This window comes from Athalia rosae, chromosome 4 (assembly GCF_917208135.1).
Source record: "Athalia rosae chromosome 4, iyAthRosa1.1, whole genome shotgun sequence".
NCBI lineage: Eukaryota > Metazoa > Arthropoda > Insecta > Hymenoptera > Athaliidae > Athalia > Athalia rosae.
In genome coordinates this window covers 5512005-5534269 of record NC_064029.1, presented here as the reverse complement: position 1 = coordinate 5534269, position 22265 = coordinate 5512005, and the positions used below count along the sequence as shown (strand labels likewise).

At 42.0% G+C, this 22265-nt stretch overlaps 3 protein-coding genes across 3 annotated transcripts in view; 1 reads left to right on the top strand and 2 right to left on the bottom strand.

Moving 5' to 3' along the window:
- Positions 1-12662: 12662 nt before the first annotated feature.
- Positions 12663-15764, bottom strand: LOC112694989. Its single transcript, XM_025746850.2, has one exon. The coding sequence runs from the start codon at positions 15762-15764 to the stop codon at positions 14157-14159; it is 1608 nt and encodes a 535-aa protein (XP_025602635.2). The 3' UTR covers positions 12663-14156.
- Positions 15765-15767: 3 nt separating this feature from the next.
- Positions 15768-20730, bottom strand: LOC105692743 (ring canal kelch homolog). Its single transcript, XM_012412159.4, has 8 exons — positions 20236-20730; positions 19197-19343; positions 17736-18140; positions 17387-17640; positions 17070-17297; positions 16417-16730; positions 16060-16315; positions 15768-15958 (listed from the first exon to the last, which is right to left on the bottom strand). Exons 1-8 carry the CDS (start codon positions 20286-20288, stop codon positions 15768-15770), a joined length of 1848 nt encoding a protein of 615 aa, XP_012267582.2. The 5' UTR covers positions 20289-20730.
- Positions 20731-21484: 754 nt separating this feature from the next.
- The window catches only part of LOC105692712 (dual 3',5'-cyclic-AMP and -GMP phosphodiesterase 11), a 74083-nt gene continuing 73302 nt past the window's right edge, over positions 21485-22265 (top strand). The window contains exon 1 of the mRNA XM_012412099.3: positions 21485-22010. The gene's annotated coding sequence lies outside the window, so the exon portion shown is untranslated. The remainder of the gene's footprint in view (positions 22011-22265) is intronic.

Genomic DNA, 22265 nt, shown 5'->3' with positions numbered 1-22265 from the left:
TCTAAGTCACTGTGTACATGCGAATGGCGCGCCCGCGCGAGGTCGGACTTGTGACATTAATGTACGCGAGGTAAAACGGAACGTGTTCACGTTCGCTATAGCATTTCTGCGAGCTTCCATTACGTACCAAGAAAATTTACGAGGATCGACGCTCTTCGCGGGCGAAAAGGTTCGGTATCCGAATCTCCTCAATATAGCGTCGAACCGCGGGACGCGTTAATTTTTTCATCTGCGTTTCCCGGCACTTCCGTGGAAAGGGAAAAGGGTTGCGCGATCGTAGAGAATCTGAAAACTGACTCATTCCATTGTCCGTAATATTTGAGAACGAAATTTTTTTTCTCCCGCGTACAGGAGCATGAAATAATATCTCAAGGAAACCGCGAGTGAGAGTGATTTAGGTATCGGATGTGACGCGTAAAATAGTTGTCGTTCAAAGGCCACCGTACTACTAGTCCCCCAAATAACGTAGGTGCGCGTATTAATTTTTATATCTGTATTGCTTATTGCCATGTTTTCCGTTAGCGATATCATATTTGCCAACACGTTTTTGTACGACACATAGGTATACATATATTACCCGTGCACACGTCTTGTAATATTTATTAACGAGTGGCCAATCACCCATAATAATTAGCGGTTGATTCGAAATAGATCTCGAATCTTAGATAAAGTTTTGTACAGCGCGTAGCCGGGCTCTATAAAATACAAAACGATGACAGCCGCGAAATCAATACGTCGATAAATTTTTTGGGGGGTATTTTTATCGCTTCCAGTTTTGATCCTTCAATGTCGGGCGAGGCGCACGTCGCTCCTTGTCAGCTTCCTGTTCGAAATCTAACAGTGGTTTTAATCGATTTCCAAATTTCACCTCGGTATCCACATGAGGACGGTAAATATGTTTCAAAAACTTATCCATACCTATCCCGTATACTCGGGCTTCCATAGTTCTACGAATGTAAGAATTACTTCTACTTCTAGGATAGACTTTTACTTTATGACTCACAAATATAGGTTAAATACCCGGGACACGGCGTAACACGTAGGTATACTTATAATACGATAATGTGTTGCTGCTCCTATTCACTTTCTACTGCACCAGCGATTCTCGCTATAATATTTTGAGAACGAATGCGGAATAATTCGCTATCGCAACGACTCCCCGTATGGATTTTCAAACAAATTATACCGACGTTGATTGTACGTGAAATCGAAGAGTCCGAGAAATAACGAGAGTGGATATATTATATGCAAACGGTGTAAATGTGAAAACATATTCTACATAACTATGTAAGTCGGTATAGAATGAATACCTATGTAACATATATTGCCAGCCTGGAATGCACGAAGCACGTGCGCCGTCTTTCGCATGATTAACAAGCCGATCACCAGAATAAGGAAAACGGGTAAGATATAATTATTAAAATAATAAATAACCGGGAAACATGTTCTCAAATGTTACAGTAGCCGCGGTCGCGTGTCCGGCGCGTTCGAGAAATAAGAAAACTTTGAAGCAAAAAAAATCTTAAAATAAAATAATTAATTGCAATTATGTAAATTTCTGTACAAATGAAGAAAATTTATTCGCTCCTGCATGCGCAACTTGAATTACAAAAAAAATATGGACCAATTATACACTCGAAGAAACTGTTGACACCATAAACAACAAAAAAAAAAAAAAAGGTTTCAAAAGAACAAAATGGAGAGAAGAAGGAGAGAATTAACAAAGTGAAAAAAAATGACGTAAAATAAGAAAAAAAAAAAAAAAAAAAAAATGTTGTATATTATACACCGCGAGGCCCGTTCGCGTTGTGAAAAAGTTATCCTGTTCCGTCGGGGTCGATTTTTAAAAGTGGCGGCCCGTATCGCTGTCAGTGATCTATATACAGTCCTTGATCCTTGATCCTAAAAACACCAGGCTTTTGCGGTCGCGGTATTGTACGTACACACAAGTATAAGGTATGTAACTATTAAAGCCTCTTTGTGCCACGCTATTGATAATCGCTATGCGGTTTTTCGCTTATGTATATAGTAGGTGCGAGTAAATCAATCTGCACTTCATTATAAAACCGATACATCGAACTAGCTAGATCGGCTGGATAACAAAACTCCGATTCGATCGTATAATACCGAATAAAAAATGCACGAAATAAATGGAAAATAAAAAACTGGCGCCCAAATAATCCAACGACGAAACAATTTAATAAAGTGACTCTAATTGCGAGTATCGCGCTTGATGAGTATGCACAACGTTCGTCAATGAAACGATGTCGTCGTATATCGGTATATTCGCTACCTGTAGTAACTCGTCTCCACGATCTACTAGTTGTACAGTTTCAAGAGAAAACCACGGGCTCATTTTTTCTCTAATTTTTCTTTTCGCATTTTTGCTGAATTCAGTCGCACCCAAATAACTTTATAAATAATTATTATCGATAACGATCAGATATATCGGTAGGTCAAGTAGCCCTATAATTACGAATCGATGGTACGTTTGCACAAATTGTTCTTACGCTTGTCCATCAATCGTGTAATCCAAGTGGCGCCCGGTAGATTTTTTTTAGAGTAAGAAAAATTTTTGAAGCGATTTTAGACCGGTTACTTCGTTAATTAATAATTCTTTTTTTCTCCCTTCTTCTCCTCTAGCGATCCATATCGCGAGTGTATCACGTGTCGGTGTAACCCGCGTTCTATCGATGAAAACTCACCGCGCTCCGGTACACCTACCTACTTTACGAGGAGCAAATTATTACGTGACTAATCTGTAATATCGAACCGCAACTAATTATTTATTATAGGAAAGCTGTTTCTACGGGTATAACCGCGTTTTATTCCAAATTACATAGGTAAGTAATAACCGCGAGAGACGACTACGTCGTCGTCGGTTGTATACGTATACCTCGAGTATAAATATCCGTGGAGCATTGTCGAGATTAGATCTGAAACGGGTTATTCGTCCCGAGTCCCTTACGAGTACGAAGTATATTAAATCGAATGTGTGTATACATACGTGTAACTTACGTGCTTTTGCACGTATAATGAAAATGTGTAACGCGCAAAGCGCGGACACCGCTCGGAGTTCATTCGGCGGAGGTTGTGGAGATAGGCCGCGGTCCCGGTATAGGGGATACGACACGGGGCCGTGTAAATAAATAAAATACGTTAGGCACCGGAGCGTTGCGAAAATATGATATTTTTTCAACCGTTTTCCTTTTTTTTTTTTTTGAATCTTTTATATTTCACGCATAAGTCGTTAACCGACTTAATCGTATACGAGACGAGAAATGGAGCCGCCGTTGCTGCACTACACGCCAACTTTATATTGCTAACGAACAACAAGAGGAAATTGTGCAATTTGTACGACGCGGCGTAAAATCTTGTGTCTACTATCACCTCGGGAGGGTTAGCTCTCTGGGGTGCAGTTTAATGCGATTAATCCTAACCGACAACTCGGCTCGTTACGTCATTTTCTATGGTAAAAATGCTCGTTTTACCTACCTGCGAATTCTCACGTTTCAGCATGGGAAACTCGCACCGTTTGATAAAACTTACATACCTCCACTCACGTAGCACTCGAAAGTCAAGTACGAAAGTTATAAGAACCAGCTATTCGAATCGAATCTTATCACGTCGTTTTTTGTACGATTGATGATCGATGATCGATCCGATTTGAATACTTACTCGAATTGGCCAACGAAGATCGTGAATCTAGTCGAGAAAAAAAAAAGAGAAACAATTTTCGTAGGCCATCCCGAGACACGTATGGAGACAAGTTATGTATGTGTCGCTCACAATTAGAACAACGCCGAATTATTATACATATATGTGTAAATGGATGTTACGTGCGTGTGCGCGTACCGTGTAAATGTGTGGTCGAAAGAGTGAAAGTGAGCATAAAATAGCTCGAATGAATAGGTCATAAAACTGTGACAGATGTAGCATAACTCGTTCAGTAACCCAGATAGATGTTCATAGGAAGATTAAGAGGGTAGTAAAAACAATATTCGTTCGCATACCTGTACGAGTACGTGTATGATGCTTATATACCTATACATACGTGCGACTGCAGAGGTACAAGCGGATCAAAGAGGCTGCTGCCTCGTGACGTAAAGTAGACTGACTGTTGCAGAATACGCTCCTAAATAATTAATATGAAACAATTATATCTGCGCAGATAAATCGTTCGGTTATTACGTGAGAATATAATTAGAAATTCCACTATAGAATACGGGATGAAACCCAACAAGCGAGAAATCCAAGACTCTGTCTGAGGAGAGATTTAATCGTATATTCATAGAAATGCTAAATTAATCCTCTTAATTCTTCGGTAAACGGTGATCATTACCAACGGTTTTTTTGATCCCCCCTCCTTTTCGTTTGATTATTTATTTATTTGTACCTTTTTTTTTTTTTGATCGGTGTGGCGGGTCGTTGACGTTTATGTATATCTATACCAACGTAACGCTATACGCGTGATGTACATTTGAGATAGAAAAATTAACGAAACCTCGCAATCTTTGCAATTTTCTTTGAGCGAAACGTCCAACTCGGAATGAACCACATACGGCACTATGGAGCCCAGGTAATTATCATATACAGCGACCGCTGACCATGTGGTACGAGACCAGTGAGTTTCGAATCCGGGAGCAGTCGAACGAATTTTTTTTTTTTGTTTTATTTTGTTACACAAGCTCGATTATTATTTCCTGTTAATCATTTTCTTATTGTTCTCGTTGTTGTCGTCGCCATGTTTAGATGCTTATCTTCATGGTTAAAAAAAAAAACGAGAGAAAAAATTTTCGCGATTTGTATTCGACGGTGCAAACGGGTAAAATTTCAACGATCGCAATCAAATTCGAGTTACAAGGAAAGTCACTTTATTTTACCGCGACGTGTAATTATAATGATTGGAAGCGAGAGATTTTAGTGAAAAGAATTATTGTCGATCGAGAAAACGAATAACAAGGTAACGGGAGAAAAAATAATTTTTAATTGCTTATTTGCCACGCGTCGTAGTCGGTCTGGTTATGAATAACTTGTGCGCATAAACCGTGATGACTTCCCTTACCGAGAGGTCAATTCAGCGGCGTTGGAGGTTTGCAATTTTTCTGCATCGAACGAACAACCGTTTCTGAATGGCAGTGAAAGCCGGACTTACCTCACATTCTGCGGGTACGATAAACGCCGTTATTATAATTCGAAAAATTAATTACTCTTATCAAAAATCGTCCGTATTGAAAATAAATTTTTCAATCTCCGTTACTTCTGCTCTGCGAAATGCTGGGAAAGAAAAACCGCCATTTTCTTTAGATAAATATCGAAAAATCGCATGGCTGTGGTACAGAATCTGTACGATACATAATAAACTCGACGTAAAACGTACAGGTATCTCGCGGTGGTACACATGTAAACGTGATAAATTTATCGAGTCAATACGGCTGATTATCCAGGTAAATAATTATACAGGTATGTCCACCTATACATGTATACGTCCGAACGTGAATGGAACTTGAAATTCGATATCACGTGCGCGCATTTTATATCGGTAACTATATTATACACTTACGTATATATACGATGACCAATTACGACGACCCGCGTCTCGGTTACATTCTGCTGCAGATGCAGCCGTAAAATCTAGTAATAAAAATAATACACACACACACACACGTCTACATTGTACGTCCATCTATTATGTGCGGACACAATTTATTATACATAAAGTACGCGCAAAGCTCAATCATTAGCGGAGAGCGTTTAATCAATGTAAGCAGCCCCGGGGCGATTTATGCTCCCGGAAAATTACACCCATTGTAATTATACATTATATAGTCGGTATGGGTGGCGTTGTATTCGCATCGCGAATCTTTTATCTCGTGGGTATGGGTGTTGAGTATGTTTATCGTCTGTGGTCGGGTGTAATTTTAACGCGATATTAAATCAGAACGTCGTCTAATCTGTCTCGGAATATCACCGAAATTTTATGAAATCAGCCGACGTGAGAATCCCACGCGATACTTGCAGCGCGATTAATTACGACGTACGAATACGTACACCTATACTCGGAGGTAATTTGGACATATTTTTACCAACGTATATATACCGAGGATGTAACGTACTGTTATTACGATTGAACATGTCTCGGACCGGACTTGAGTCGTCGTTTCCGGTTGGGTATTTTTCGTTTGTTCGTGTTTTATAAATATTTTTATCTCGAAAATCGACATTTTTACGGAAATTCCCAAAACCTTTGACGACGGACGCACGGGTGTACGTATCTGTATATATTTGGGATTTATCCGGCGCAATTTATATGCAGCTGAAGAGTGATTATTCACCTAATCCGCGATTCACGCTTTTTCCGTACGCAATAACATTTTTGCCAAATTTTAGGATTACGAACACTTACCGGATACTTTGCATATTGTACGACCAATAAAAATGACGTACAACATATTCGTGGGTTTTTATCCCATGTCAACGTACATCCGATTTTTCGCAATCGAATTTATTTATATACCGTACTCGGGATAGTGTAATGAGGATTATGTTATACCAGGGGGTCTTACACAGAATTGTTTTATAACGATATCACGTTACGTTACAACGTGGATAAATTTTTCTTTAATAAATTTCTACCGACGTATCTACTACAACCCCTTTCGCAACGATTGCGATAATCATACATCATTTATGTATAACGAGGTCTCTCGAATGCCGCTGTTGCTGCTGCTGCAGATGCAACTATACGTAGCTGATACCTGTACCAATCCATGTAGGTATATTTGTATTTATATCTAGAACAACGTTTCGCGCGGTCGTGAGAACTAACGTAAAGTCAGCTGAAACCGTTCGCGAGTATGTGATGTGTTGGAGAAGTATATCGGTATGTACTACTCATATACGTACATCACGTTCCTTAATTACCCGGTATATAATAAGAATTGGAGTGTTGTGCTGTTACAGAAGAAGAGATTGAAAATTATGATGGATCTCGTGTTACCTCATGAAGTACTATGAATATTATACACCGAAGGTACATCGGCAATATCACAGATATATCGGTAATATGCACCTTTCCAACGCCTCGTTATTCTATGTATGAGAAAATGCAACTTTTTCGACCTATTATTCTGTATTCACACACTGGGTAATTTACTTGCCGGTCGGCAAAGTCACCTTTTCTTTAATGTTTCGATTTAGATTTGGCCGTAACTGAAACCCTTCGAGATATTTGAATTTTTCTGCTCAAAATTTCCAATATTTGTTCACGAGATACGACGGAAAAGTGATTGCGGGTTATACCTATAGCTCGAGATTTCATCTTCTAGCGGGCTGCGCTCGAGCGCTCTCTATCTCGTTCGTACTCCTACCGCCGCGCGGCGTAACGCCTCACGCTTCGTGCTCGCCCCACGCTCAGGTTTCTCGCACCAAAATCCACATCTAAAAAACATTAGCCGAATGCACTCCGCGCGGACTTCGGTGGCAAGCTTCGGTCACCCAATCAAAAGGGAAGTTGGTTCGCCAATTGCAACGCCCATTTTTAACACGTGCGTCGGACGTCTCGACCGTCGGCACGTGCCAGAAATCAAACATAATTTATAGCGTTTTAATAGATGATGAGGTGTGAAATCACAGTCCGTATTTTTTTTCTTGCTCCCATTGTGAGCAGGTGTCGGACGAGCTGTCAACACCTGATAAAGATCTTGTTCACACCTCGTAAAGCACCCCTTTGATCCACCTAAGTGGCGGCATCCTTTTGCAGTGATTTTACCGCGAATTTCTATATAACCGTTTGAGGAAGTAAATATGTATAAATTCACTACATACTTGAATGGATCAGAGTACACTGAGAGAGCTCAATTCTGTCGTGTCTTGCCATACCAAAGCATAGGCTGTAGTTCAGAATCAGAGGCCCCAAATGCACGGGGAAAAAAAAAAAAAAATTCAATCAAATTTTTTTCTTTCATACAGTGCATTGATAGACATTATGAAAGGAAGACCGACAATTTAATAATTAATTTTCGAGCTCAAGATAATTAACACAATTTTATTGTCCACCCAAAAACATAATGATTTGAATTATATCTTTGTATTAAAACGGTCAGATTATGGCTCACTCTTATTTTTCAGAACGAATACGTAAATTGAGATATCCCGATTAGTTCTGATCTTCATCAATTTTAAAGATGAATTAATTTGTCTCCCAGATTCGGATTTCCGAGATCAAAACACACAAGAATACATCAAAAAATAATCTTCCTATTCTTGATTTTTGGGCCAAAGATGAAATATTTTGAAAATTGATTGTAGGACACTTTTCCCACGTATTTAGACCTCGGGGATCCAAATCTGAAAGAAAAATTGACCTATCTCTAAAATTGACCGAGTTATCGCCAATTTTTCGCATTTTGGGGTCAAAAATAAAAAATTGATTTTTTATTCTATTTTAATGTAATCTGAGCTCAGGAATCCGGATCTGAAAGTAAAATTGATCTATCTGCAAAAATGACCGAGTTATCCTCATTTTTTCGCATTTTTTGGCATAAATTTGAGGATATCTCGAAGGGAAAAAATCGTAGCTCAATTCGGACAACGGATTCGTGTTCCTGAGGTCAAAATACGTAAGAAAAGTGCCAGACGATCAATTTTTTTAAATAAAAATTTTTAGCCAAAATTTGAAAAAATCGTAAGGGGTACCCCTTGGAAAAATCTCAAATTTTGGCCAAAAATTTTTATTTTTTAAAATCGATCGTATGGTACTTTTCTCACGTATTTTGACCTCAGGAACACGAATCCGTTGTCCGAATTGAGCTACGATTTTTTCCCTTCGAGATATCCTCAAATTTATGCCAAAAAATGCGAAAAAATGAGGATAACTCGGTCATTTTTGCAGATAGATCAATTTTACTTTCAGATCCGGATTCCTGAGCTCAGATTACATTAAAATAGAATAGAAAATCAATTTTTTATTTTTGACCCCAAAAATCTGAAAATTGGCGATAACTCGGTCAATTTTAGAGACAGATCAATTTTTCTTTCAGATTTGGATTCCTGAGGTCAAAATACGTCAGAAAAGTGTAATACAATCAATTTTTAAACTACTTTACTTTTGGCTCTAAAATCGAATTTTTTTTTTGGTTCTTCAAGAGTAATCTTACATATAATCAGCTTAGCAAACCAAATGTGAAAGCCAAAATCATCTACTCGTGCAATCGATCGAGTAATCATCAATTATTCGCTGTTGAGAGCAGAAAAATTATAAGACATATCGAGTGGTTTTAGTCGTAGACCCACTTTGATTCGTCGCAATCCATGCATGGGTCGAAATATTCGAATTTCTCAATTCACCAGCGAAACCGAGCTTACAACTGGAGTCAGCGTAGCCAGCAGCGTAGCGCTTTGTTGTGAGTCGTCACCTTCGGGGCTGAGCAGAGGTGACGCCCCACAACAAACCGCGCGCCCGTGGCTACCTGACTCCAGCTAAGCTCGGGTTCGCTGGTGAATTGAGAAATTCGAATATTTTGACCCATGCATGGATCGCGACGAATCAAAGTGGGTCTACGACTAAAACCAATCGATATGTCCTAATTTTTCCGCTCCAAAAAGCGGAAACTTAGCGATAATTCGATCAATTTTACAGATAAATCATTTTGGCTTCCGGATTCCGGTTCCTGGGGTCAAAATATATTAGAATAACACATGAAACCCAATTCAAAAAAATATCGATCTTGTCCCCAAAATCGAAGAAAATCAAAGCCTTTTGAAAAATCTCCAAGTAACGCACGCGTTGAACGCTGTATGTACCTATAACTTCCACATTATTCATATATTACCCATAGTAAATCAATCTAATAAGCGGTCAACGTATATAATCGCACTGCAGATTCGATAATAAATAAATTAATAATAATTATTACATTTCAAATCTATATTTATTCTACAGTGCACGTATGTTGCTACTGCTGCCACTTTCGCGTTATCGGTATCGATCAAGCTTCCAATTATTTCAAATAATATGCAATTCTCTCAGGCGTCTATCCGGAACTGAAGGGTTCGACGACACGACGTACATATAATACTGTAAACGAGTCAATTGCCGCGTGCTGGGTTATAATATATGCAAATTGATCTCGCCTCGTACAAGTGGAGATGAATTTTTATCTTCGCTCTCCTGCGTGTCGTACCCACAGGTACGACATGCGTATAATATCGAGTCGAGTTTGTCCTCCTCCAACCGCAGAAGACCAAAAGGATCGGCGCTGATAAATTTTAATCGGGGGAATCAATCGGCAACGGGGGATGAGAAGCTGAAAAATTCGAACAGAACTTTTGCCGTTCGCCTTACTCGCCCGCGTAAAAATAATCAGTTCGCGTGGCTCCGCGGTAATAAAGTCGCGCGTTAAAATAATAGCGGCCTCGAAGACCACGCCCGGAAAGCGATCACCGGATCGAATACAATTTTTTCACCTCCTTTTTTCCATTTATTGTGACGGAGGGACACGTGGCTCGTGCGACACCCAAGCGATTACGAGCGAACGAATCACACGTATGAAAAGTATTCCACATACCACAGCCAAGCACGGAACGAGTAAGAAATGATATTCCGTTCGGTTACACGCGTATTTTATCCAGACACGGCAGCGCGGGCGACCAGGACGTAGACAAACGTCGGTTGACTAAGGTGACCACACCCTGCGCCGTCTCATCAGGGCTACGAATGTACACGTCGTATCGTGTGTAAGTAATCAAACGAATGGTATGCGGCGTGTCTGTACTGAAAATTAGAAGAATGATTAATCGCGATCGCCTAGGAAACGATCGCGGATAAAGTTATCTCATTGTTTTGATCCGAATCTGCAGAAACAATGAAAACGTCCGCGCGTTGTATGTGACGTGCGACGCGCGTTTCTTTCGTAAAATGATAAATTTGCCGATCGATTCTCTGCTCTCGTGCTTCACGGAATAGAAATCTAGATTCTAGATCAATGCCGAATTGCATAAACACGTACACATGTGTCACAATTCCTTCTGACTTCGTAGAAAATAATAAGAGTAACGATCGAAATAATCTCTTGAGAAAAATCGAAACGAAACAACGCCGATTCACCCCTATCGCCAAAGGGGGCGAATCTCATCCGCGATAAGGGTCGAGCTTTTCGTTCTGCCTCCTCGGAGTCCGTTCGAAAAAAGTCGCAGGCTATACGGGGAAAGTGTCGGAATACCGATCCGAAATTCTTCTCCACTATATAGCCGCGACGTGCGACTAATTCTCAGGGCACCTACCGTATAACGCCGATCGATCGACTCCCCCGCGACGCGAAGGCTAACTGCTATCACTCTCGCTTATTACAATGACCAGGTGTGTACGCGATCGGGACGTTAGTTGCTCTGTTATACGCACACTTGTTCAACGTTTCAGATAAATTGTTCGTTAGTTAGTCGGTTGGTCGGTTGGTCGGTCGGTTAGTTGGTATGAAATGATTACAAAATAATGGTTGCTGGTGTATGAAAGCGGGTAGAAGGCCTGCAGACTACTTCCAGTGTACAGCAGCTGTGCTTTATTAATTGCAAAATCTATGGACGCATAATTATCTAGGACAGTTATTGTATCGGAACCTATATACGTACACTTATTTATACGTTATTGTGTCACTCTCATGCGAAGAGAATTCCGATACCGTAGACCCTAAAAATCATATAATATAGATTTGCAATCGAGCGAACGGACTTTAAATCACGCACGTGTGTGCATTCCCATTGTACACAGGGAGATGCCGCGCATAGATTGTGCAAAAGGGTATTATATTATGTACCGTGTGCACAGCTCTAAAGATCATGCGATATAAATATGTAGACGGACGCAACTATTTGTTCAAAAGGAATGAAATATCGTATACGTGTGTATTCTCATGCAAATGGGATAATGTGCACTTCTCGGTAGAATAATAAGTAACTATTACGGCTCGTTTGTGGGACGTTGAAAATATTTTCTTCGAAATCGATGATCTCGGTACGATATTATTCCGGTACCGGAAGTTAAAGAAAATACTTCGATAATAAGCAAATGGCGCGTGATCAAGGTTGATATCGCCGTGGAGGTGAGAGAACCGCGTGTACAACAAATTATACATGAGAGTGAATCGACAATGTCGCTTTCCTCGAAACTATATATATATACACATCGATCGAAATACGTACAGGTACACAAACACACCTTCGGATCGCACGATTATTTCGATCGAGATTAAATTGTCTCTCGTATCAACGCGGAACAAGGAAATTGAGACGTATAACTTCAAAGTTGCCAAAAGATATCGTGCGACAATTCTACGGGCTACTTCGCGATGAAATTTTTACGCCGACCAACGAGCGAAATCTTTGATCACGACGGGGGGGCCCGACATTCCAATCGTAGATATTTTTATCCCCGTGATATTCATGTTCACGTCAAAGGGGCAGGTTGTCAATGTTACCCAAAAAACTTCACCTGTCTTTGTCTGAAACATGTCTGAATTTCTGAACTGAATTATTAATTGCTATCCCGTCACCGATACCTTGCGATTTTTAGCGATGTTTCTGATTTTTTGCAAGCTGCGATTTATCGCGCTTCTGTGAAATCCAATTAGGTAGGTAGACCGATGGACGGATCAAAGTTGCTCAGATCGTTATCAAAGAGAGCACTTTATTCATTTATATGCGTACTTCGAGCGACGTACAATTTATATATTCAGTTACAAAAAATAAATATACAAGTATTGTTTAATAGATTAGATCTGAGTGTCGACGAGAAATTTTTACATCGATTTTCGTCAATTTTTGTCGTTTTTTTCTAATTAATAATTTTACCATACTGTCAATGATTTAGGCCGAGTTACTTTGGCTTATCATATTTTATACACCCTATATCATTGTTACATATATACGCATCATTCGGATAATTTATTTTCATTTTACTGGTTTTTGTGTGTTCGCGGCTATTCTACTTTGGTTTTCTCTACGAGATCTTTTCTCCTCTTATCGTTAGCGTACAGCGTTTAATTAAGTACAGTATACATATCCTACTGAAGTAAACATGTATCAACGTCGCCGTAATATATGAAGCTGCATATCATACATTTGTATACATAAGTATACATACATTTTTTTTTCTCTTTTATTTCTTTCCCAAGGTGCATTTCATGTGGGTCCAGCGAAAGACCGATTTCTGACAAATGTCAACATTTGCTGGTGAATAAATTGGCTGATGTTAACATTCTTCAATTTCGATCTTCCACCGTGTAACATATACACTATACCTAAATCTAATACTGACTGATTAATTTTCATACAGCTACAGAATTAGAAAAAAAGGCAGAAAGAAGGAATAGAAACCTATATTCAACGTGGATTGAAATGACACACAACCGTTTAATACCTGCAGGAAAGATATGTTCGGGTTCAGAATCCATTTTACGGAGAATTCCGAAAATTCAGTTTCAATCATGTCCGGATGTTTTCTCAATTATGAAACTTGACCCGCAAGATTATTTTTATGCTGCCGAATTCTCGGGTGGATTTATCTACAAGCAACGAAATCAACATTCCACTACCGATTCAAGTTGGAATGATTCACGAACGTGTGTACGAATGATTGAAATCGAGGAATTTCAATATTTAACAATCACTTAGTCAACAATTAGAGAAAATAGACACGCAACAGGATTTAAAAGTTCGTCAATTCTACCGCGACAATAAAATTCTTATCACAACTCTTCTTAATTTTATCATCTTCTCTTAGTCTATGTTTATGTTTATTATTTTCAATTTCGAAGCTTTTTCAATTTTCGCTCCAACTACGTCGTTAATATGTTTCTCACATTGCGAGATAGGACTAATTTTTCATTATTATCAATTTTTTTCCTAACATTTACGGAGGTACATACGACACGTGCAACAGGTATCAAGGTCTCTTAGTTAAGTAGAAGTACAGAAGTATATCGTCCACCTATTCGATTCCGCTCAATCAGACGGATAAGCCTAGTCAACGATAAAAACAATCGGATGATCGAGATGAAATGAATAGGTGATTTTCTAAGTTTCGCTAATTTTTCAACAAGAATAGTATCGGGAATCAGGAATCAGGTATAATTACAATTTGAATCAAATACGACCCGGTATTAAGACTCCTCCCCTCCGTTCTCCGGATTATCCCGGGGTTCTTCCTCCTCGGGTGACATTTCTGGGTTGGAGTCAGCTTCGGGTACCGAGTCCTGTGCTCCCCAGGTAGGAAGCCACTTGTTAACGAATACCCAATGAATGGAAATTCTGCCGTGGTGGCATTCCGCTCTCTCGCATCTCCCGAGAAATTGATAAACGCCGTTAACGTTCTGGTTACGGATGCACGAGTCGTCGCAGACGTGTTGACGATCTATCGTTCGATTGACCGGACAAACGGTGACACCCGACGCCGAATAATTGCCCAAGGGATTCGCACTGGTACGACCCGAACTGGTGGACGGTTCGCCGATTCCCGGGGGGGTCGCGTTCGATGACGTCGAGGGGTTCGATTCGGAAGCGGCGTTTTGTCGCTCCGAGCGATTAGCGTAAGTCGCCGCTGGATGAGCGTAGATCGGATTGTTCACCGCGTGATTATTGTGACTCGCGCGGTCGATCCTTCCTATATAAATAGCCGGATTCGAATAGGACAGATATCTACTTCTACAAGTACAGCTGCCGGGGTTTCTGCATTGGCACTCTCTGCGGAAAGAATCGGAGAGACGAGAATTAACGGGGAATCGGGCGTAAACGGAATCGTCCCTGCAGAACGCGCATCTACAACTCCTGGAGAGTTGATAGATGTAGTGTCTGGAATTACCCAGGGTAGCCAGATTACCGGTCGCGTCCTGCAACCGTAGTCTGTCGTGGAAGTTGTGACAATACTGACAAATCGTCCTGGCGTCCAGATGTCGGCAAAATTGACAGGTGCAATTATGTCCCAGCTGATAGACGTACCGCCTGTTCGAAGCGGACGCTATATTCTCCGTGGAGAAACAATTTCTCCCCAATCTGCTGAGGCACGAGGGGCTCGTGATGCGTCGCGATTCCACGTAGACGTTTCGCGGTGACTCGTAGTGGCCGACGTTGCGATTGCCACCTTCGAAATCACCTCCGCCGCCGCTTGGTCCGGACGCGTGTTGGAGTCCGGCGCGGTATCTCGCTCTTCGATACCAAGCGCGGTCGTCGATCCTCTCGTAAGTGTGACGATCCGGCGACTCCGGTCCGTATTCCCTACCGATTTCGTCGAGACGCTCGTAAATATTCTCTTCGGGCTCGTGGTGGCGACGGTCGCGGTCCAATATCCCCCCAGCCCTTCTCGCTGCGGCGTACTGATCATTTTGAAGAAAGTCCACCGGGTTTTGGTAGTTCGGATTCAGGTTCGGATGATTTTGGAGATTCTGGTTCGCGGGTCGACCCGCGTAGAGACGATGACCGCGTCCTATATTCTGGTAATTATCGGCCTCCCTTTCCCTTTCCCTTTCCCTTTCGCGTTCCGGGTTCGGAGGGTTGAGATTTCTGTTTTGGTTCAGTACGACGGCCGCCAGTTCGCCGTTCTCGTATCTCTGACAAAGGCATCGCGCCCCTTCGCAGTCGTGATTGAGCTGGTGGTAAAGTGGTGGCGCATTCTGTTCCGAATGAGCCGGAGTGCCGCTGGGACCGGATTCTCGTAGATGTTCGGCGGTCTCCGCGTCGTTGTCTACGTCTCCCGGGTGTCCAGCGGCCGGCATACCTCACATCGTCAACGTACCCGTTAACGGCTTGTCGATTATAGCGACTCCGGCGTAGCTACGACCGATTCCCATACAAGCTGGCAGTGTCACCCACGTGTCCGTTCGCGGCGCGTACACCTCGACCGACGAGAGATTCGACGTTCCGTCGTCCCCGCCCACGACGTACAAAAGTCCGTTCAGAGCGACGACGCCTGTAAAACAAGAAAAAAAAAAAAAATAACATCCCTCGTCACCTGTACCGCGAAAGAGAGTCAAAGAACAAAGCGGACGTGGAATTTCGCCCAACTCTTACCGGCATTCCTTCTGCAAAGCGCCATGTCGCTGACGGGGGTCCATTGATTCGTCTCGGGGTTGAAAGCTTCGACGCTTTTTCGGACCAAGGGTCCGTCGTGACCCCCGACGGCGTAGAGGATACCCTCGAGGACTCCTACGCCAGCACCGCTTCGGCGTGCAGACATTTCTGGCACAGCCTTCCACTGGTCTGTTTCCGGATTATAACATTCGACGCTGGATAGACACTGTCGAGAAACACCGTCGTACCCGCCAACCTGGAGTAATGCGAAGCGCAGAATTTGCCTCATTAGAAACGCGAGTTCGCAAAATTTTGTATCAGCGCGAAGCCTCGGATAGCTGTATCTCGAAAACTCACCGCGTACAAGAGACCCTTGACGACGCCGACCCCGACACTGCTTCGCCTGGTGGACATCGGGGCGATCATCCTCCACTCGTGAGTCCTCGGATCGTAAACTTCGGCAGAGTTCAGTCCCGAGGATCCGTCGAAACCACCGACCGCGTAGATGCAATTGCCTAGCACCGCTACGCCTAGGGTCGAACGTCGCGCTTCCATACCCGGACAGGCCGACCATTGGTCAGCAGCCGCGTCGTACACGTCGACCGTTCGCACCCTCAGCGAACCGTTGAAACCGCCAACGGCGTATACTCTGCCGCTGAGAACGGAGAGTCCTGCGATAGAGGGTGAAATAATTTTCGTATCACTGTACCGTCACTGAGAGTGATGCGAGCGAACGAATAAACGACGAATAAATAAGATATCTGGAGGAGGAGCGAGATTCGCTTGGGTGGGAAGAATCTGAAATTCAGCGAGAACGATCGAAGAAATTGAAAGAACCGTATCGATTCGAGTGAAATCATGAATAATCTTTCGGTCGGAATAACGCGCGCCTTTTTCACGCCTGATCCGAATTACCATTTCAAATTTCCGGCCGAGCTATCGAATAATGGAACTTGAATCTTCAATACTCCGACCACAATACCTTTAAGAATGGAAATTCAAAGGCTCACCGGCTCTGCATCGGCGAGTGGGTAGCTCGGAAACTTGGTACCATCGTTCCTCCTTGAAATCGTAACATTCCACGCTCCTGATGGCTTTCGGTGCTTGTCCACCGACGACCAAGAGTACCTTCGGAAGTCCGACCGGTTGTCTCGGTTTCGTTCTCGCGGTTTTGAACAATGTTTTCTGTTCGCCCTTGAGCAGATGGTACTTGAGCGCTTCGATAAGGAAGTCCTTGCCTGAAATAATTTCGCGCGAACTGACACTTTTCCTGTTTCCCCTCCACCGCGTCGAATCCGCCGCAGTTTTCTTACACCGCAAAACTCACATTGCAAATTGGCTTTCAACAGCGGCTCCTGCTCTACTCTCTGCACCAGGTACTCTTGCGACAACAACGGTAGTCGCACGTGCTCCATTAGCTGAGCGAGGTGGTCTTGCCTCCTCTCCAAGTCACTGTGCACCCAGGATATCACGCATTCGAATACTTTCTCTTCGGACGGCACGGTCAGCCGATCGCTACATATCAATTTCGCTACTTGCTGCGGTGTCAGAGTGAGGAACTCTTCGCCCTCGACGACCTCTCTGCGATCAAAAGAAGAAAATAAGGAATCACAGCGTCACCGACAGGATGTCTCCAATGAAAAAAAGATACCACTTTGGACTCGGACGATCCTTACGAAAAATGCTGTTCGACGTAGCTGTCGGCGTGAGCCAGAAGTTCCATGCAACCGTGAAGATCGGCGAAAGCCCGTATACCGAGACAATTGGACGGATGAAGTTGAGCCTGAAGAAAATCGCAGCACGCATCCCTCACGTCGTTCAGCTGGAGAAGATTGGCGGCCGGCAGAAGTACCTGCACGTTATCCTCGGTCACGTGAACCTCGGCGGAGTAAACGTAATCGACTAGAAGGTCAAGCGCGGCGTGGTCCACACCCTGAAGAGTGATTCGTTCTCGTTCTCGTTCTTCGAAGCTCGTAAACATCGCGTAGAAATAAGGACTGCAGGCTGCCAACACCATTTTGTGGGCGGGCACCTCGACCCCGCCATCCGCTACCAAGGTCACATCGCACAGCAGGTTTTGCCTGCGATTTAGGACGACATGTATTCGAAATTCTTTTTTTGTTTTTTTTTGGCACATCTTAAGATCGTGGCGAATTGGAAATTCTCGGATGACTGGATATAGATGATAGGTGGACACGTATTAATCTAGCAAGGCCGTACAAACGATGACGTAAATTAGAAAAGAAATCGATAGTCCAACTTGTGTGGACGTAATAATCTATCGAAGCAAAGCAGTATACGGACACGTGAGAAATCGCGACTTTCGCTAACGAAGGAAGAGCTGCAGGTATCATTCATCACGACTTGCAACTCGATTCACGTATACGTATACTACATAATTATAATGAGATAAGAAAGTTGTCGTATATACGTTTACTTCGAAGGTTCCAAAATATTTCGACATTTTTTTTTCTTCTATATCTACTTTTTCTAAATTTTCTAACGACGTGTATAACTTCGTTACGTGTTGCGCAGGGTTTGAAATACGTAATGAGCGCGTTATACACTGCGTGCAATAGCGGGTCAAAGTTTCATTTCTGTTTCTTCAATTGCTAATGATTTGGTTTTTTTTTTTTCAATTTCTCAACACGTGTCATAAAGCGAGACTGATGATAAGAAAAATAAGGGAAAACAAAAATAATTAGAAATGGCGAATCGCATTGGATGACTAGTTGAAGAAAATTTTTATATTTCAGTTCTTTCAAGGTATTTTACAGTACGTTTTATATCTGTTGGCTCAAAAAATAGGGAGTATATGAGTTCATTATAGATCAAGCGCTATAAGTCAGGTGCAGATTATCAGAATCAAACGATCACGATGTGTCATCGCTAAATCTGTTCGCATCAATCCTTCATATTTGTTTTCTGAATTGGTAAAGGTCATTATCGGAGATTATTGTGTCAAGGAGGCGTCATGATGGATATCCAATGAAAAAAAAATAGAAATGATAATTGGATGAATAAAATGAATGAGGCGTTATGACAGTGACAAAATATCGATAATCATTGTTTGTAACACCTATATTTGCGCATTCCAATTACGAATAGGATCACGAATGCTTAAAAATTGGACGTACTTTCTCATAGAATTCATGACATCGAAGGCTCGATTGGTATGATGATGATTTCGATAGGGTGGTTTATCCTTTCCATTCTCCCTCGGAATGTGTTTTTGCGAGCTTTCGTCGAGCGAATTTTGACTCGCGTAGCGTAGAAGCAGGCAGCTGAAAATGAGATTGAAAAAAAACAAAAACAAAAAATGAAAGGAAAATGGCACAATTATTTTTCGTTATCCAACGCTTTTTTCGCGCTGTAAATTATGAGCTAAAACTTTGTATCAAAGTACAACGTGTACTGAGCACATGTATGTAAATGATGTATTACACGTATAGTTAGCACAAAGTTCAAGGGTCAAGATTTCCCCTCTCGCGTTCCTCTTAACAAGATAAGAAAAATCTTTAACTAAGGCTCGGGGATGGTGGAAAGAGAGAGAAACGGATCTAACTTCGACGGAGATCATCCGATGCAAAGTGATATGGAAGTACTATAAATTTGACGTCCTTTAATAATCGCGTCTGCGGATAATCTCTGAAGACGTATTATAAAAGTGAGAGACGTGCATGCCGACCTCTCTTCTATTTATCAATGCAACCAAGTAGGCTGAGCATTCTCAGCTGTACTTTAATTAGAGGTCAATTATGATCGGTTTTTTGCCCAAATTAGACGGTAGATTTTTTCTTTTTTTTTCCAATGAACGAGAGTAGAATCGGGTTACAGATACCACAATTTGCGGTGCTCCAGTTTTCAACTTCGTTGCGAATTCTCGAGGCAATTGGCCAATTTTTCTCAAGATTCGCATCGTCAACATTAATCGGTAATTTCGCTGTCGGTCGCTAGCGCGCAGTTTGCTGTTAATTAAAAGTAAAAGGAACATCGTTTGTTGCTAACGGATGAACAAACAATCAGTTACAAAAACAATCAGAGTATTCGGTGTACCGTAATAATAAATGAACAATAATTATCGTTCGGATAATATACATAATTTTGAAATGAACAAATGATAATAGATGGAACATTTTTTGTTAACTGAAAAACCGATGCAACAATCCTTCTCACCTGCCCTTGTTGTCGTTTCCATCGCCGCTCCCATTTGCCGAGGTCGGTTCCATTTCTGATGAACGGTTATTTATTATCTTCCCCAAGAGAAATACCTACTGCAGGTTCTCGATGACAAAACTATTGACGTTCCATTAAACTTATCTGAGACGGAATTTGCCAACTCGTTGCGATGCGGAGCACTAACTTTTTTTTCGTTTATATTTTCGACTATATTATCATGTCAAGGACAGAATTGTGATTTTTTGAGAAAAAACGTGTGCTGTTCACTCGTAAGATCATTATGACAATCGAAATTTGACACTTTTAATGCCGATGACGATCACTTTTTTTTCGCCCAAGTATTTTTTCCCTTCGTTTGTTTTAGCTAAGTGAGGAAATATATCTCGTGAAAAGTTCAGCCTGAGTGCAAGTTATCAACGCTAGTATAGAGGTAAACAGCAAACATGGCGATTCGTGAATCTATCAACGGATAAAGGGGGCGCTACTGCCAAACGGATTAAAACGGATTAAATGTCATCTAACGATCAGGATACCAAGTCAGTCGATGTCTTTCCTTCTTCCTCCTTCAATGCAACTGCAGAATACGTAGGAACTCCAATACAAGCTCACCTAGCGACCTCTGCATTAAAACAGGAATTTGTTTTACCGACGCCAAAAAAGAAAAAAAAAAAAATGAATCAAAAACCAAAAAATGGAACGTCCGGCAAGTACGAAAAGCTCTGCACGTGGCGTTTGAAACGTATTCATCAGCTGATTCAGCAGTTCGTTATCAAATTTACCACGAATTCGAACGTTCTTTCTGGCAACGAGAATTTTCAACTCGTTTTTATGTTGCGAAACTGTACAATAACGTCGAACGGTGGCTATAGCTGATACCAGAAATGAATAGGCGATTGTCTGAGGCATTTGGCAATGGGAAAAATTGCAGTGAACAATTGCAAATGCATCTGAATAGGCTAACGAACCCGAGGGATTTATTCTCCTCCACATTTCAAGGAGACTTCTAATCCCAAACGATATACCGTTCGGGCTTAGAAATTCCGACCGTTGTATTCGAGAAGGTAGAAGAAACCCGTGAACGCTTATATCAGACGACGACGACGACGACGACGAAGAAGAAGAATAAGAAACATGAAGAAAAAGCGGGGACGGCGGGAGCATACAGAGAAAGAGAAGCGACTCCGGAGGTTGTGGAGGGGCGGGAGGTGTGCTGCAGAGGAAGGAGGAGACGAAGGAGGAAGTGTAGAGGAGGCCTGGCTAGGTAGAGTCGAGTAGTATAGCGCTCGTGGTCTGCGACATCGTGGGTTACGGAAGGCGGCATCATCGCGCTATTCGATAGTCACCCGCAGCCAGGCGTGCAAGCGTGTCGCCGTATATTTCATTCCTATTGCTGAACGCGGCGCGGTAGATTCGGTTCAAAGTTTTAGAATTAAATTCAGCATAACTCCCAGAAACGTTTGTTAACAACGAGTGTGCGGTATAGTTTGCAGTTCCCGCCGACGAACTACGTAACAGTTAGATTTCTCGAGCAGATGAACCGCGAGGTCTGCTTGTTCTTATCGTTATAATAACCGAAGGCCGGATAATCGCGGCTCGAGAGAAAAAAAACCGACAGTGTTTCTTTCGTTGCCTTTCATCGTAAACAAGAGCAACATCCAGTGACGGTGTGATATATTTACTGTGCAGTCGGAGTTACACCTGACTTTTTTCAACTGCGGGAGGCGAAGGGAGAGGAGGAGCGAGTCTTTCGAATCATCTTCATTCATCAAAGGGTGAGTTACACGCTTGCATAATCCAATATTTTTCCACAGAGATATCAAGCTGCCAGTCGTCGCTGTGCTCGGCTAAAACTTTCTACACCGATACACCTGCATTATTTGAGTTTGAATCTCTGGTTGCAAGCGGAAATAGCAGGTGTTCGGAGTTATTTTCTAATTGGTTCGTATATATTTTTCTTTCTTTTTTTTTTTTTCTTTTTTTACTCTCGTTTTATCATAAATTATGAAATTGTACTTACCGTGTCAACC